The 14,662-nt window shown below is 46.1% G+C and overlaps 1 protein-coding gene across 1 annotated transcript; it reads left to right on the forward strand.

Moving 5' to 3' along the window:
- The first annotated feature begins 838 nt into the window (after positions 1-838).
- Positions 839-14,662, forward strand: MLKL (mixed lineage kinase domain like pseudokinase). Its single transcript, XM_081203389.1, has 10 exons — positions 839-1,113; positions 4,291-4,755; positions 6,454-6,622; positions 6,784-6,881; positions 7,395-7,530; positions 7,692-7,776; positions 8,235-8,386; positions 10,561-10,610; positions 12,773-12,910; positions 13,824-14,662. The coding sequence occupies exons 2-10, from the start codon at positions 4,293-4,295 to the stop codon at positions 13,865-13,867; spliced, it is 1,335 nt and encodes a 444-aa protein (XP_081059515.1). The 5' UTR covers positions 839-1,113; positions 4,291-4,292; the 3' UTR covers positions 13,868-14,662.

Consider the following 14,662-nt stretch of genomic DNA (forward strand, 5'->3'; position numbering starts at 1 on the left):
CAAGAGCATTTCTGCCCAGTTATGACAGGAGCTCATTCTTTGCACTTTCTAGAAATGGCTGAAGGCATTTTTGTTCTGACAAGTGTTCCCAGCTTGATAGATGGATCTTTACGACAAGTGTCTGTTTGTCAGAGTTTTAGTCTTGTTTTAAATGTATTAGTTGTTGTTTTTAAGTGCTTTTTATCACCTTGTGTGTAAATCACCTTGAGATGGTGGTTTAGAAAGCTGGTAACACGTCAATGGTAATAATAATGATGATGTTGATGATGATGATGATAAGAATGTATGGCTAAGGCAGCATTGCTTTCTGCTAGTAGTTGTAACGTTATTGTTTCTACTTGTAGGCTTCCAGGCTTTTGCTAATTTGGGATGGGAATTAACCACAGCCTGGAAAATCCCGGTTGCACAATTAAAGTTGCTTTGGAGCGCTTGCATAACAAACCACCTTCTGCAAATATCACACCTGAATATCACTCCAGGGCAGAAGCTTAATAAACGAGCTGTCTGGGAAGGACACATTTTTGCTTCAAAAGATTTTAGGAAACAAGTTTGCATTTGAAAACATTGTAGCCACTTTGTGACAGATTTCCTGAAAAAGCACGAGTACTGTACAGTGGTACCTCAGGTTACATACGCTTCAGGTTACATACATTCAGGTTACAGAATCCGCTAACCCAGAAATAGTGCTTCATGTTAAGAACTTTGCTTCAGGATGAGAACAGAAATCGGGCTCCGGCGGCGCGGCGGCAGCAGGAGCACCATTAGCTAAAGTGGTGCTTCAGGTTAAGAACAGTTTCAGGTTAAGAACAGACCTCCAAAATGAATTAAGTACTTAACGCGAGGTATCACTGTATACACATCTCTCCAATAAAATAAAGTCATTTGAATTTCTGTGTCCAAAGCACGTGGCCTTCCCCTTTTGAGAACTGAAAGTAAAACAGCAGCTCAACCACGGGAAGGTGTCCCACCCGCCTTCCTAAAGTGCTCGATTCTCCTTCGACAGGAAGTGAGGCCAACTTCTGGGAAACGGGAAGCTGAGAGTTCAGCAGTTGGAGCAAACTCTTGATCGCACGGCAAGAAGGAAGGGGGGATCCGGAGACCACCGATAAACAGGTAAGCAGGAGCCGGGCCGAGGAGGGCAAGGAATCCTGCTCCCCTGCAAGGGCTGAAATGGGCACTCGGGGCTATATTTAGAGGATTGGGAGACCTCACACAATACACCAAGTAAAAGAAAGAAAGTTTTAGCACCAGCCCTCTCCCCCCGCCCCTCTTCTTCCCCAACTTTATGCTGTATATAACATTAATGTCTCACACTGTGTGTAACTGATCAGTAGAAAAGACTCTACGAACTGAAAATAGAGACAATGCACGTACCTTTGTAAGCCAAGAAAATCTTTAATAAAAATTACTTAAAATAAAATAAAATGGGGGATGGGAAGGAGCGATTAGTGGACCAGGTGCTGGTCTTTCTGAATTCATACGAAGTGCATTTGTTTTATTTTATTTGTTCCTTGCATTTATATACCACCTTTTCTTCCAGTGTGGTGCACATGGTTCTCCTCCTCCCCATTTTATCTTTACAACAACCCTGTGAGGTAGCTTAGGCTGGGGGGCAGTGATAGGCCCAAAGTCAACTAGTGAGCTTCGTGGCTGAGTGTGTGTCTGTGTGCAATTAAAGTGGAGAACAGCTGAGTGTGTGCAAATCTTTAACTGCTTTCTGCTTTTCGCTTCTCCCCAATGCTCTGGCCGCAGCTGAATTTCACTCTGACCATGGATGGCATCTGGCCTCAGGCTGCAAAAGGGAATTTAAAGTAAAGCCAGTCCACGGATGAGGCCAGCTGAAGCATCTGCCTCCGTAAGAGGCAGCGTCCTGCCCACCACATTGCTTCACTTCTCTCTCTCACAGAGTTTGGCAAGAGAGGGAGGGAATGTTCCAGCTTGTGGTATAAATGGGGAGGGGCGGGGGGTGACACATTCCCATTGTCAGGTGGTGAAAGGGGATGGGCCTCCCCATCCCCTCTGGGCATGCTGGATCTCTGCTTTGTACAAATGCAGGGGCACATGTTGGGGACTGCAGTTAATCTCCATGAGATTCCATCAGGTGGAAATCAAAGAGGGATACAGTGGTACCTCGGGTTAAGAACTTAATTCATTCTGGAGGTCCGTTCTTAACCTGAAACTGTTCCTAACCTGAGGTACCACTTTAGCTAATGGGGCCTCCTCCTCCTGCTGCTGCCACCGCGCGATTTCCGTTCTCATCCTGAAGCAAAGTTCTTAACCCGAGGTACTATTTCTGGGTTAGTGGAGTCTGTAACCTGAAGCGCATGTAAGCTGAAGTGTCTGTAACCCAAGGTGCCACTGTAGTCTGTTGTGAGCTTCCAGGCATGTGAGGGCCAACTTAGGAGGGGAATGGCGATGCTCATTGCAGCTCTGTGCCACTTTTCCATGCCGCTGACTGAAAGATTTTGCAAACGAGGCCTTGGCACCAAGCTTACCTTTAACTTTTAAAAAAACAAAACAAAAAAACACCTTACTGAATTTCTTCCTGGAAAGGGTAGGTCTGGATCAAATTGCGGGGAAGATGCCATTGTGGTTGCATCTATTCCCATAAACCACCACGTGTACATTTTTTGTCTCTTTTTATTAATTGTTATGGTAATGTACATAGGTACCCTAGAACAGTGCTCAGCTTCAAAATGTATGCAGAAGAGAATTCCCCAGAGCATGTCCCCCACCCTTTGAAAAATATTATTTGGATGACGATGGTGATAATAATAACAATATATTTATTTATACCCTGCCTTTCCCCCTGATGGGAGTCAAGGTGGCTTACAGGTAAAAACATAGTAATATCAATCATTTAAAAACAATTAAATATTGATAGAGTTAAAACTATATACACATATAAAATCTGTTTAAAATATCACCAAAGAAACAGCAAGGCACCAGCCCTCTATCTAAAATCAGTCAATTCCTAAAGGAATTGGAACAAGAAAATCTTCCCCTGCCAGTGGATGGACAGCAAGGAGGGAGCCAGTCCAGCTTTTCTGGAGTCTGGGAGTAGCCACTGATAAGGCCCTATCCCATGTCCCCACTAAGCATCCCTGTGAGGGTGGCAGGACTGAGAGAATAGCCCTCCCTGAAGATCTCAGGGCCCGGGCAGGTTTGTATGAGGAAATGCCCATGCAGATAGCATGTACAGAGCATGTGTTGAGTACAATTGTCTAACAACGAAGTAAACTGGAAATAGGGCAGGAGCAGAGAAAGCTCCACAAGGCACATCTACATTTAAATTTGGAACCAGTTCAACTTCTTGCTAAAGAATTCAGGTAACTTGCTGTTTTGTGAAGATGCAAGGGATTTTCTGACAAGGCTTGGACAGCAACTGTTTTCACAGTTTGCTGTTTGGAAGCCATCATGTGGCTGGCCCTAACCATCAGGCAGGGTAAGATGCCTGCTTCAGGCAGCAGAACTTGGCTGTCATGAATGGGCAGCAAGTTGTCGAGCCATGTAATTTAATTTATCAGAGTTGTATTTTTAGGTCCAGGAAAAGAGAGAGGCGTGGTTGCCACTTCAGCCAGCAAAATACCTTGGGCTGGCCCCAGGTCTCAAGCTGGTTTAAGGCCACATTCACTCTGTACATTTAAAGTGCTATTTTGTTGGCATCCATCCATCTCAGGAGACAATGGAGTTCACTTCCGGGAGTGAAGTCAAACCACTGTGTTAGCAGCTCTGAAGTGACCTCCTCAGCTTTCAAGCCTGGGCAGTGTGTATGGGAGTCCTGGGCTGCCCAGACAACAAGACCCCCCCCCCAGCCTCACTGATGAGGTCTAAAGGAAAGGAAAGCAACACATCTGGCACCTGCTTGGCTACAGGAATTGCCAGAAGGTGTACAAGGCAACATCCAACTGTCTTAGGCACTCCACTCCGAATTTGTGTAGGGTTTACACTTAAACTAATCTGGGAAGTACATGATTGATTGAACAGTCATTCCCTCTTCCCAGGGAACTCTGGGAACTGTAGCTCTGGGGCAGAGAATAGAGGCCTCCTAACAACACTCAGGAGCACCCTTAACAAACTACAGTACCCAGAATTCTTTGGGGGAAGCCAAGTCTGTTTAAAGTGGTATCATTGCACTTTATATAATACAGACACTTTCAACAGGCAAGTCTCCACTGGATGGTGGTGATCACGAGCTGTCTTGTGTTGCCCAGCAAATCCCGAGGGAAGCATGCACGGCATTTTCTACCTGTGTTCTGCTTTGCTCACCATGTCCTTCCTTTCCCACAGTTATGGATACCATCCAGGCCATTCTGAAAGTTTCAGTCACCATTTTTAACCAATGTGAGAAAATGACGGAGTGCAATAAACACAGAGAGCGCCTTGTTGAGCGCATTAAGACCCTCCTGCGGCAGATCAAGCGCTTGCACCAGGTCTGCACCAGCTTCTCCGATGACCTGGTATCGATGCTGAAACAGACGCTGGACGTCCTGGAAAAGGCCCAGACAAAGCTTTGCGAGTATGGTGACATGTCCCAGTTGCAGCGGCTCTTGAAGGCTGGCAGAATGCTGAAGGACTTTGAAAGAATGAACATGGACATCAGCGATGTCGGTCTTGCCCTGATGATGGAACTAGAGATCGAGAAGCTATTAGATGACCGTCAAGACCTCTTGAAATTTGAGAAGCGTCTTGTGGGTCAGGAAGGCAGCCAGGATCTTGCCGAGGACTGTGTATCTTTGAAGGAGATGAACAAAGGTGCTCCCGATCCTCTGCCTTTGAGAACAGTGGAGTGGGGAAGGGAACAAACAGACCAGCATTGGCGGGGGGGGGGGGGCAGTGATGGTGGCAGCCACCAGCCAGGGGCTTGTCCTTAGGGAGGGATATTTGAGAGGTGGCATGATTTAAGTCACTAGTCTTCAACCTTTTTAGACTCAGGACCTGCTTCTCCCCTAAGAATTATGGGAAGTGTTGTTTGTTAAAGATGCAGAGAGTTCTTGGGAGCCCCCTCCCCTCAGTTCCCTCACAGTTACAGTTCAGAGTGGTATAACAATCAATCCTTCTTCCCACTGAACTTGGGAAATTGTAGTTTGTAGTTTTGTGAGGGGAACAAAGGCCTCCTAACATCTCTTAGCACCCTTAACAAACCACAGCTCCTGGGATTCTTTGGGGGAAGCCGCAACTAAAATGCATGGTGTTAATGTGGACTAATTCAGGCATCAAAAGTCGCCTAGGTGCCCCACTGGCTTCTGGGTGTTTCAGTGTATACAGTAGCTTCCCCCCGCCCTTGGGATAACCACAACCTTACGCTGTGCTCTGTGGCCACCCTGTACCCCAAGAACAAGGAAATTTGGCTCATTATCACTTCATTGCTGTGCTCTGAAGGAGTGTTGCCTTGTTGGGGCCTTGCTAGGAACTCAAAAGACTCAGAGCACAAATTAAGATGGCAGGTAGCAGGATTCTCACCAACACTGGACCTTGTTAACACACTCAGCCACCTTGTAACCGTTTTTTTTTTTTAAATGATTAAAATGGCCGGAAAGCAGCAGAAGATCTAAGGCTCACTGCAAAAGATTCTGGGTTTGAGCCCCTTCTAGTGCTGCAGTTTCTGAGCTTTTCCATTGAAACCTTTTGGACCCAGAAGTACCTGGCAAGATATAGAGATAACTCACATACCTTGTTTTCCCCGACACCTTCCAAGCTCCCAAGAAGCAGCTTTTGAAGTGAGGGTCTTAAAATCATTCCCAGGCTAATCTCTCAGTTATGGGGGCCAAATGTACTTGCCTTCATTAGAGAGCAGGAGGCCCAGACACATGTCCAAGCCAATTTCAGAGCAAAGCGTGCAACCAGGTCAGGCAAGCTTCTCAAAGCCACAACTGTCCTTTATTGCTACACCACTTCAGCTTCAAAGCTTATTATTCTGGCTCGTTAACCAACATTAGAAACCAGCATGATCCTTTATAGATGGGAGGGCATGCCACAGGGTGGGTGCGACTGCTGAGAAGGCCCTCTGCCTGTTTCCCTGTGCCCTCACTTCTTGCAATGAGGGAACCACCAGAAGGCCCCTCAGAACTGGATCTCAGTGTCCGGGTTGAACGATGGGGGTGGAGGTACACAATGAAGGTTCTGGTACTGGTCTTGCTGCACTCCAAGGAGCCTGGCTTAAATACAGTTCAAAGGGTAGATGACACACAGCTGGCTCAAACATCTCTCCTCCAGAGGAGGCTGACAGCAGCAAAAGGCGAATGCTGGGGAAAACAATGACGGCAAGTCTTTCCTCCCCAGCCCTCCTGGAAGTACCAGCTGTCGGTGCAGTTTCTTTTCTTCTGAAATACTGTACTGAAAATTGAATATTGCCAGCTCACCATTTGGGGATCTCCAAGTGACTGTGGGCCTCCCTCCCAATTCTGATCTGTTTCCATGGGCTTCTTTCTAACCCCCTTCCTTTCCTTCCAGGCCAGGTTGCTGCTGCTTTCATGGAAATCACTGAAATACCCAAAAGCCAGATCACCAATGTGACCACCCTGGTGGATTGTGATAGCTACACCCTGTGCAGTGGAAAGTACAATTATTGCTCTGTGGCCATCAAAGTCTTCAAGAACCCTTTGAATGAGAACAAACCACAGTGAGTGCCTCTCTTTGGTCCTCTTCTTGAGTGATGGGTATAAGTGGCCATTACAAAGCTAACCTACATTGCAAAGCTAACCTAACCACCCTCACAGAGGGAACTGACGGAGAGACTTTCGGCTCCATCACAGAGACTGATCTCTCTGTTGCTTCCCCCAGGGATGTGAGGAGCATCTTTCAGACTGAAATCAAGACTATGAAGAAGTTTGAGTCTCCCCACATTGTCCGTCTGTATGGGATTTGCATAGATGAGAGTGGTAAGACCTTTGCTCTTGTGTGTGTATATGTGTGTTTGAGGGGGGGGGGGAGAGATAAGAATTCATCCTTCCACTGTGGTTAATGCATGTCTGTCTTTAACTTTCTTTATGTGGTTTTTACTGTATGGTTTTATGTATTTTTGTTGTTGTAAACTGCTTTGATATTTTTCACGAAATAGCAGTCTCTAAAATATATTTTATAAATAAATGAAACAGAAGAAAGAATACACAGCCAGATATTGAACCAAGAAACGTTATAGTTCTGTCCATTGTATTCATACATGCTTTTGGTGCAGTGCTGTGCCTCACCCTCAACTTCACAGGAGCAAAGTTTTATTTCAGATAGCACCAGGTCTTCCACTTAGCCTCTCCTGACCAGGAATATGTGCTCTCCACTCTGTTTTCATGAATGTGTCAAGGAGCTGAAAACTGTTTGGTAGCAGAGCACAAAAGACAAGGACAGCCACCGACTGAAATGGAGCAGCAATTCATCAGTTGTCTTCTTTGCCATAGGCTTCCCTCCTGAATACTCCATCATCACGGAATATTGTGAAAAGGGTACCCTGAGGCAAGTGCTGAAAAAGGAGCCTCACTTAGACTGGAAGATCCGTTTGGAAATGGCAAAGGATGCTGCCATCGGCCTGTACAGGTACACTGAGCCTGGCTAGAAGGGAGAAAGGGCTCTGCCGTTGTGTTTGCACAGCACCCTCCCACTCTCCCTCCAATAAGTGGCAGTGACTCTGCTGCCTGGAGGTCAGGTACACAGAGTGTTGGCTTTCTCCTCCCCTTCTTGGCTCTTTTTGACTGCAGGTTGCATCAGACGGGGGACAAGCCTCAGGTGCATTACTGCATCAACAGCACCAGGTTCCTGGTTGACAAAAGCTACTGTGTAAAGGTGAGAGCTGTGTAAAGGTGTCGTGGCTTCAAAGAAGGCTTAGAAAGGCATATCTGCCTTGCACACTTTCAGTGGCTTAAGGATCATTTTCACCCTCTAAGGAAGTCTGGAAACTGGAGACCTGCAGGGAGGGGCTGATTATTGGACAGGTCTGCCCAATATATTCCATACCCACCTTCAAATTTCTGTATCTCTAGGTGTGTGTGTGTGTGTGTTGCATTCCTGACCCTTGGCTACAGAGCTAGAGTCATAGAATTTGGAGGGTCCCCCAAAGGTCATCTATTCCAACCCACTACTTCTGTGGGTACCAGCCTCCCTGGTAAGCAGCTATCCAGCCACCCCCTTCTGAGGCACACTCTTCCACCCACAAAACAGCTCGTCCTGTCAGGATGCTCTCTTCAACGTTTAGCCTTAACCCCATTTTCCTGATCACACAACATTCTCTCTGCTCTTCTCAGCTCTCTGGGTTTGAACTGAGTCAGACGGTCTCTTCCATCAGACGGAAGCCCAAGGAGAAACCCAAAAAAGAGGTCAGTGCTTCAGCCTACATCTGCCCCGAGGGCCTGCGGTCAGTGGAGCATCAATACAACCTGGCCAGCGAAATATACAGGTATTTTATCGCAAAGTACTGCCACACCCCATTTTTATTGGGGCATCTTCATTCCATTATTTAGCCAAAGAAGCTGCTTTACAAAATCCCATAGTAAGGCAACCCCTGCCTGCAGGCTTATACTCTAAAATACATAACACAAAAGGAAAAAGGGGTGGGGTGGGATGAGGAAAGAAAGCAAGCTCAGGCACCTGTTAGGGTGGAAACAGTTTGAAGGATGGAGTGACTGCTGCTAAGTGAGGGAAGGTCAAAGGCAGCTGGCCAGTCTGTGGAGGTACTTAGCATCCTCAGAGGACCACAACTTATGGACAACTCATGGGCTGGGTGGGCAGAACCAGCCCATGTCTCCTGCATGTGTTAATTAAATGAGATGCATGTCATGGCATCATAAAGTTTTTAATTACTTCTGCACAGGGCTGGCATCAAGGGCTGGTGGTGTTGGGCACCTGCCAAGGTCTGAGTTCCTGCAGGGGCACCACTGCCACCTCCTGGAGCTTCCTGGCCCTGCTTCTCTTCCCCTTGCTGTCGCTGCCAGTTCACCTGCCCTCTCTGAGCAGCTGGAAAGAGGGTGGAGGTGGGACAGAATCCTAGAGAGCCCAAAATATTATTTCATTTAGGTGGGGACAAGTAATTAAAAGAGGGAAGAAGAATGGGGGAAGTGTATGGAGTGGAGTGTAAGAAAGGATATCGAAGTTCTGATTTTCCCTATGATGCTTCTTCTCAAATGTGAAATTCCTTTAAAAAAACCCAACTCATATTTTTGGCACCCCCTAAGCATGTGCTTAGTTTGCCTGTTGGGTAATCCAGCACTGGAAGTGGGGCTACCTCTAATGGCTTCTTGCCTGCTCTCCGCCCCCAGCAAAACAGCAACCACCACCCTGCAGCTGGCCTGCCTCCTACTCTTACTTGCTGGCTGCCTCTTGCGGAGGGGAGGGGACGTGCCATGCACAGCGATGCCATGTGATGCATGTGCTGTTTCACAGAACCATCACTGGGGAGCTGGGAAAGTCAAGCTGGGGAGCTACCAACCAGTCTGGCAGATGCTGCTTTCTACCAAATTCCAGAACAGCCAGCGGGGTTGACATTTTGTCCACTGTTTCCTCTGGAAAGAGGCCTTCACCATGTCCCTTGCTTGTGCCTATCATCATCATTTTTAATTTGTATACAGTCTTTCTATTTTACAATACTCAAGGCGGTTTACAAGCTGAAGAAACAAAAAATGTACATCTTATAACAATCTAATGCAGGCTTCCTCAGCCTCAGCCCTCCAGATGTTTTCGGACTACAACTCCCATGATCCCTAGCTAGCAGGACCAGTGGTCAGGGATGATGGGAACTGTAGTCTCAAAACATCTGGAGGGCCGAGGTTGAGGAAGCCTGATCTAATGCAATACAAAAATATGATAATAAAACAAAACTTTAAAATAAGCAACCTTCATCACATAAGTAATATTCAACAATCATTAGAATAGTATAAAACAAGAATATCAACATATAAAAGTTAAACAGAAATCTACTCAACAGTTACAATAAATAACTATAATCAATAAAACAACAGCAAGCCACAGTACATAAAATAATACAACACAAATTGAGAAGCAGAGACTAGAGGGTGGAGCAAGGCAGGTGGAAGGAGGCCTTGCCTGACGAAGTCTCTCCCCTCACAGCTCTTCCTCCAGGACTGGCTCCCTTATGAGGACTCCTAGGACCGGGGGGGGGGGGCGCAAGGCAGGTGGAAGGATTTTCCTGTCCACCTGGAAATGGATAAGCCTCCATGCAGGACTGGCTTCCTCATGAGGCGAGGTGAGGCAGTGGCCTCAAGGCAGCCGGCTCTGGACAGCTGGGAGGGGCAGCAGAATCTTCTCCACCGCCCACCCATAGGGGTGAGCAGTGCTGGGTGTGCATTGGAGGAGGAGCAGATGGCGTGGTGCACGTTGCATTTTCTGTTTCCCCTTTCGCAGCAAAGCGTCCTGGGCCAGCCCTGCCTCCATGAAGAGCGGCTGACCTGGTGAACTTTGCTACCTTCCAGCTGTGGAGGTTCTGTGACATAGCATTCCCTAGGCATGGCTGAAAGCAGGCAGAGAGCCCAGCTGCCATCTGCCGGCCATAGCCTTGGGGGTACAGGTCAAGCATATCATTCCATTCACACCACAGACGTGTTTGCTTCGTTTCAGCTTTGGGATTGTCTTGTGGGAGATCGCAACTTGCAAGATCCCATTTGAAGGTGAGGCATGGGTGGGGGCAGGGTTGGGCTCGGTTCTTTTGGGAAAGGATAAGCAGGCAGGCTCTGCAGATTTAGGAGTGCAACTGAGACTACAATCCGCTGCTGCGAGGGGAGGGGGGGCTGTTTTTCAGAAGCCGTCCTGAGATTCCTTGCACTTCCCTTTATATGCAAATATTACAGACTGGCAAAGTGTAATTCCTGGTGAAATAGATGTAACTAACTGCTCAGCTTCAATCTGGTAAAGCCCCAGGCTCCTCCTCTATCCTACCAGGTCAGTTAAAATCTATCCTAAAATGCTGAGCACCTATTACCGTACTTTCAGTTCTTGGATTATATTTGGATTAAAGCTATAATAACCCTTGTTTAAAAAGCTCAAAGAAAAAGTAGATAGACTTAGCAGGATTAATTTTAGCAGCCTCCTTTCAGTTATAGGGAAGTAATGTGCCGGGTTTTTAATCCAAGCTTCTGACTTGGGTTGAAGACAACCATCTCTCAGGGGAGAAACAGATTCATCTCAGAGCAGGTCAGTGTATTATTTGTTGCAGTGTATTAGCCCACATTGCAGAGAGAGATACATACCTCATATCCTGGCAGTAGGTTTTTCTCTTACTTCCATTGATTTTAAGTCAGCTTTGGACTTGGTTCCAAAGGAACTGTTACGATCCAAATTCAGTGAAACCCTCTGTGGTGAGCTGAGCCTAGAGATAGATGAATATGTGAGTTCCTGCTTCTCTCACTATCTGTTTCTACCCCCACCCCACCCCCAGAGTTGAGTTCACATTTCTGCATCACTGTGCTTTTTTCTTTCTTTTAAAAGTCCTCATGAAAACCCATCAGCATTTCAGTTCGCAGTATACACATTTTGTATGCATTTTTGCCCAGTATACACATTTTTGCAAGCATTCCCCCCAATACATTTTCACTAATAAATGAATTTTATACACTTTCCTCACACATTTCCTTCACTTTCCTCTCCTTCCTTGGAGGTTTTAAAGCAGAGGTTAGATGGTTATTTGTACCATGGATGCTTTAGCTGAGATTCCTGCATTGCTAGGGTTTGGACTAGATGACCCTTGAGGTACCGTCCAACTCTACAATTCCGTGATTTTTTTGTACACAGCATTTGGTTGTAGAACTGCATCAAAAAATTCAGAAAGGTGTTAATTTCAAAGGATGGTTATGTCAGTTTTAGATTGAGTTTTAGATTGAGATTAATGGACGTGACTAACAGGTTTATTAATGTCAATAGGTCTACTTTGAGTAGAACTCAGTTGGCTCCAGCCCTAAAATCCTAAGCAAACTGAATTTCTCCCACATCCCTTACTGAGCCATGTGTCCATCCTGCTACTATCTTGAGGAAGCAGGACTCCAAACCTTTGCATGTACATTAGTCAGAATGCCCCTTTTATGTTGGTGGAGGAGACAGGAGGCAGGCGGTGGCGCTGTGCTTGTTGGGATGGGTGGGACGATGTGGCACAAAGAGAGCTGGGAAGTCACTGGCGCCAACCTGGAGTCACCTTGCTTTGCCCCATCCTCATGAAGATTAACACAGTGCTGTTGCTGCTGGGAGACACGGCTGCTTCCAGCCATGCATTCAAAGAGTCACCACTAGAGCACAGGTCTCTGTGTGGTTCTGTATCATTTCCTGACCTGCTTTTCCACTGCAACTCTCTTGCTCAGCTGCTTGTCTTCTTATGAAATCCCAGACAAGGGAAGATACACATCTAGATCCCAGTGGATGTGTGGAAAGGATTGGAGCAGAACGGGGGCTGGCAGGGGACTGCTTATGTACATACCCCATCACTTCTTTGAAACTTGAATGCCCCCCCCCCACAGCAGCCTTTCTTAACAGTTTTGTTCCCTGCCTTTGCAGTCAGTGTTCATTGGGGCCTAGGAGCAAGGAGTAGGGTTGTATATATCTCTGTGTGTCCACATGGAGCCACCCAGGCCCAGATTCCTATCCCTGGCTGGATCTACACAGATATAAAAAATGCTATGGGAGAAAAACACACTCTCTCTATATAGAGAGAGCTCCCAATGCAATTTGCCATTGACTTCGGCTTGCAGCTCTACAGCCCCATCTGGTGTCACATTTTTATAGCGCACTTATAACATTATAATTGTAGCTGTGTAGCTTGAGTCTCCTGTGATTATTAACTCAGGTTGCACTGCAAAGGAGATCCGTGATAAGGTTTGCAATCAGGAGCAAGAACCTCTGGGAGATGACTGCCCCCCACATCTGCGGGACGTCATCAACAAATGCCGGGATTTCGACCCTTCCAAGCGGCCAACTGCTGAAGGTACCAGTGACCTGGCCTGTAGCAGGCCTTGGGGACCAGAGCTGTGGGCATGGTGGCTAAAGGGATCCAAATCATCATACCCTCTCCTTCCACAAGCAAAATTGGCATAGGTAGCCTCTTCCTGCCCTCCCCCTGCTTGGCCTCACTATTTGGAATGTTCCATTTTTTTCTTTTCTTAAAAAAAAAAGGTAACTCACAACTTATGCACATTTAACGTGCCTGTATTCAGCTTTAAGCACATGGCAAACAAACAAACAGGGAGGGGGGGAGTTCCGGGAAAAAGACTTTGGCGATCCCACTTGTCATTGAATGCAGTGTGTTTTGACCATACACAATTTTTGCTTTATGTGCTATCCCCGAAATGTAACCCCCATGCAAGATGAGAGTTGTCTATACTATCAAATAAGCACCAGACAACAATAGCATACAGAAAGGGGAAACAAAAAGCAAGCAACATGTCCCCACTCAGTAAAAAAGCAAACAAGCAGGCAAAACAACAGGACATACCTGTGTGCCCTGCAATGGTCTAAGACAAATGCAATATACATCTGAAAACTAACTGTGTTAACAAAAAAATACTAGAGGCAATACACCTAGAATTAAGACACCAGTCCCCTCCAAAACAACACAACAATAAGCAACAATGGTCATGGTAGTGTTCCTCTGGGTAAGAATTAGTAAAGGAAATAAAAGGGTAACCAATCCTCATGGAACTTGTCTCTATCAAGTTTCACCCCTCACGACTTTACAGTGCTGCTTTAACTTGCAGTTCTGCAAAAGTAATTGCTAAGTAACTCATCCACAAAAATGCAATCTCCATTTGAGCAGCCACCCAAAGGTGAAGTGTTAACGATTAAAATATTACACTTTTATTAACTCCATTCTGAAAACCAGCTTGCCTTTTTTTTTGCAGCGATTGTGAACCAACTCATTGTTCGTGACCTTTTGAAGGAGTGAGAGCCTGACCACATGATGGGGGACCTGGAATACAAGAACTTGTTCTCAGCACAATCTTGCAGGGCCACCCTGAGCATCAGCACAAAGCCAAGCACCTTTTTTTCCAACCTGGAGTGCCTGTGCACATGGCCAATGGGCATGTGCCTACAGCCCTTGGTCAAATTGACGCACTGTTATAACTTGTTAACTTGGGCCTGGTTCACACGCAATGCTGTTTAACTGTGGTTTGTTTACTGCTAACAAACCACAGTCTCGATCCATGGTCTGCTATTATCTTATAAACCTTGGTTTGTCTTCACTATGGCTTAGTGTTACAGATGAACCCAGAATTCTTCCTTAGCCATGATTTTTTTAACCATCCCATCCCAGATGCTCATCAGCAGCAGTAAGTTTTATTATATGGTCACAGACCTGGAAAATTAATCCTTACAAAGGCACGAGGCAAGAGCTGCTGGAAAACAAAACAAACTATGGGAAAAGGACAGCTGGTGGTTCACTCAGGGCTTCTTGTGTACATGACTTTGTATTATACTATTTGTGCATTATACAAATTGTGGCTTAGTGTTATATGTGAGCATAGCCTTAGTAAGCTTCAATGCACTGTTGCTTCTTACAAGCCAGTTCAAATATTTCTTCTGGCGGAAATGGTTGCCCCACCCCAATGGAAATCAATGCATGTTTTTAGATCTATTAATTAGCACAATAAGAATTCCAGACCCAATGCTTCATTCTTCAAACTTAACTAGGAGTATTGTGAGGTGTTCTGTAATTCAATAAAATTATACTAAACCCATA

This window comes from Podarcis bocagei, assembly GCF_964188305.1.
Source record: "Podarcis bocagei genome assembly, chromosome: 7".
Taxonomy (NCBI): Eukaryota; Metazoa; Chordata; class Lepidosauria; order Squamata; family Lacertidae; genus Podarcis; species Podarcis bocagei.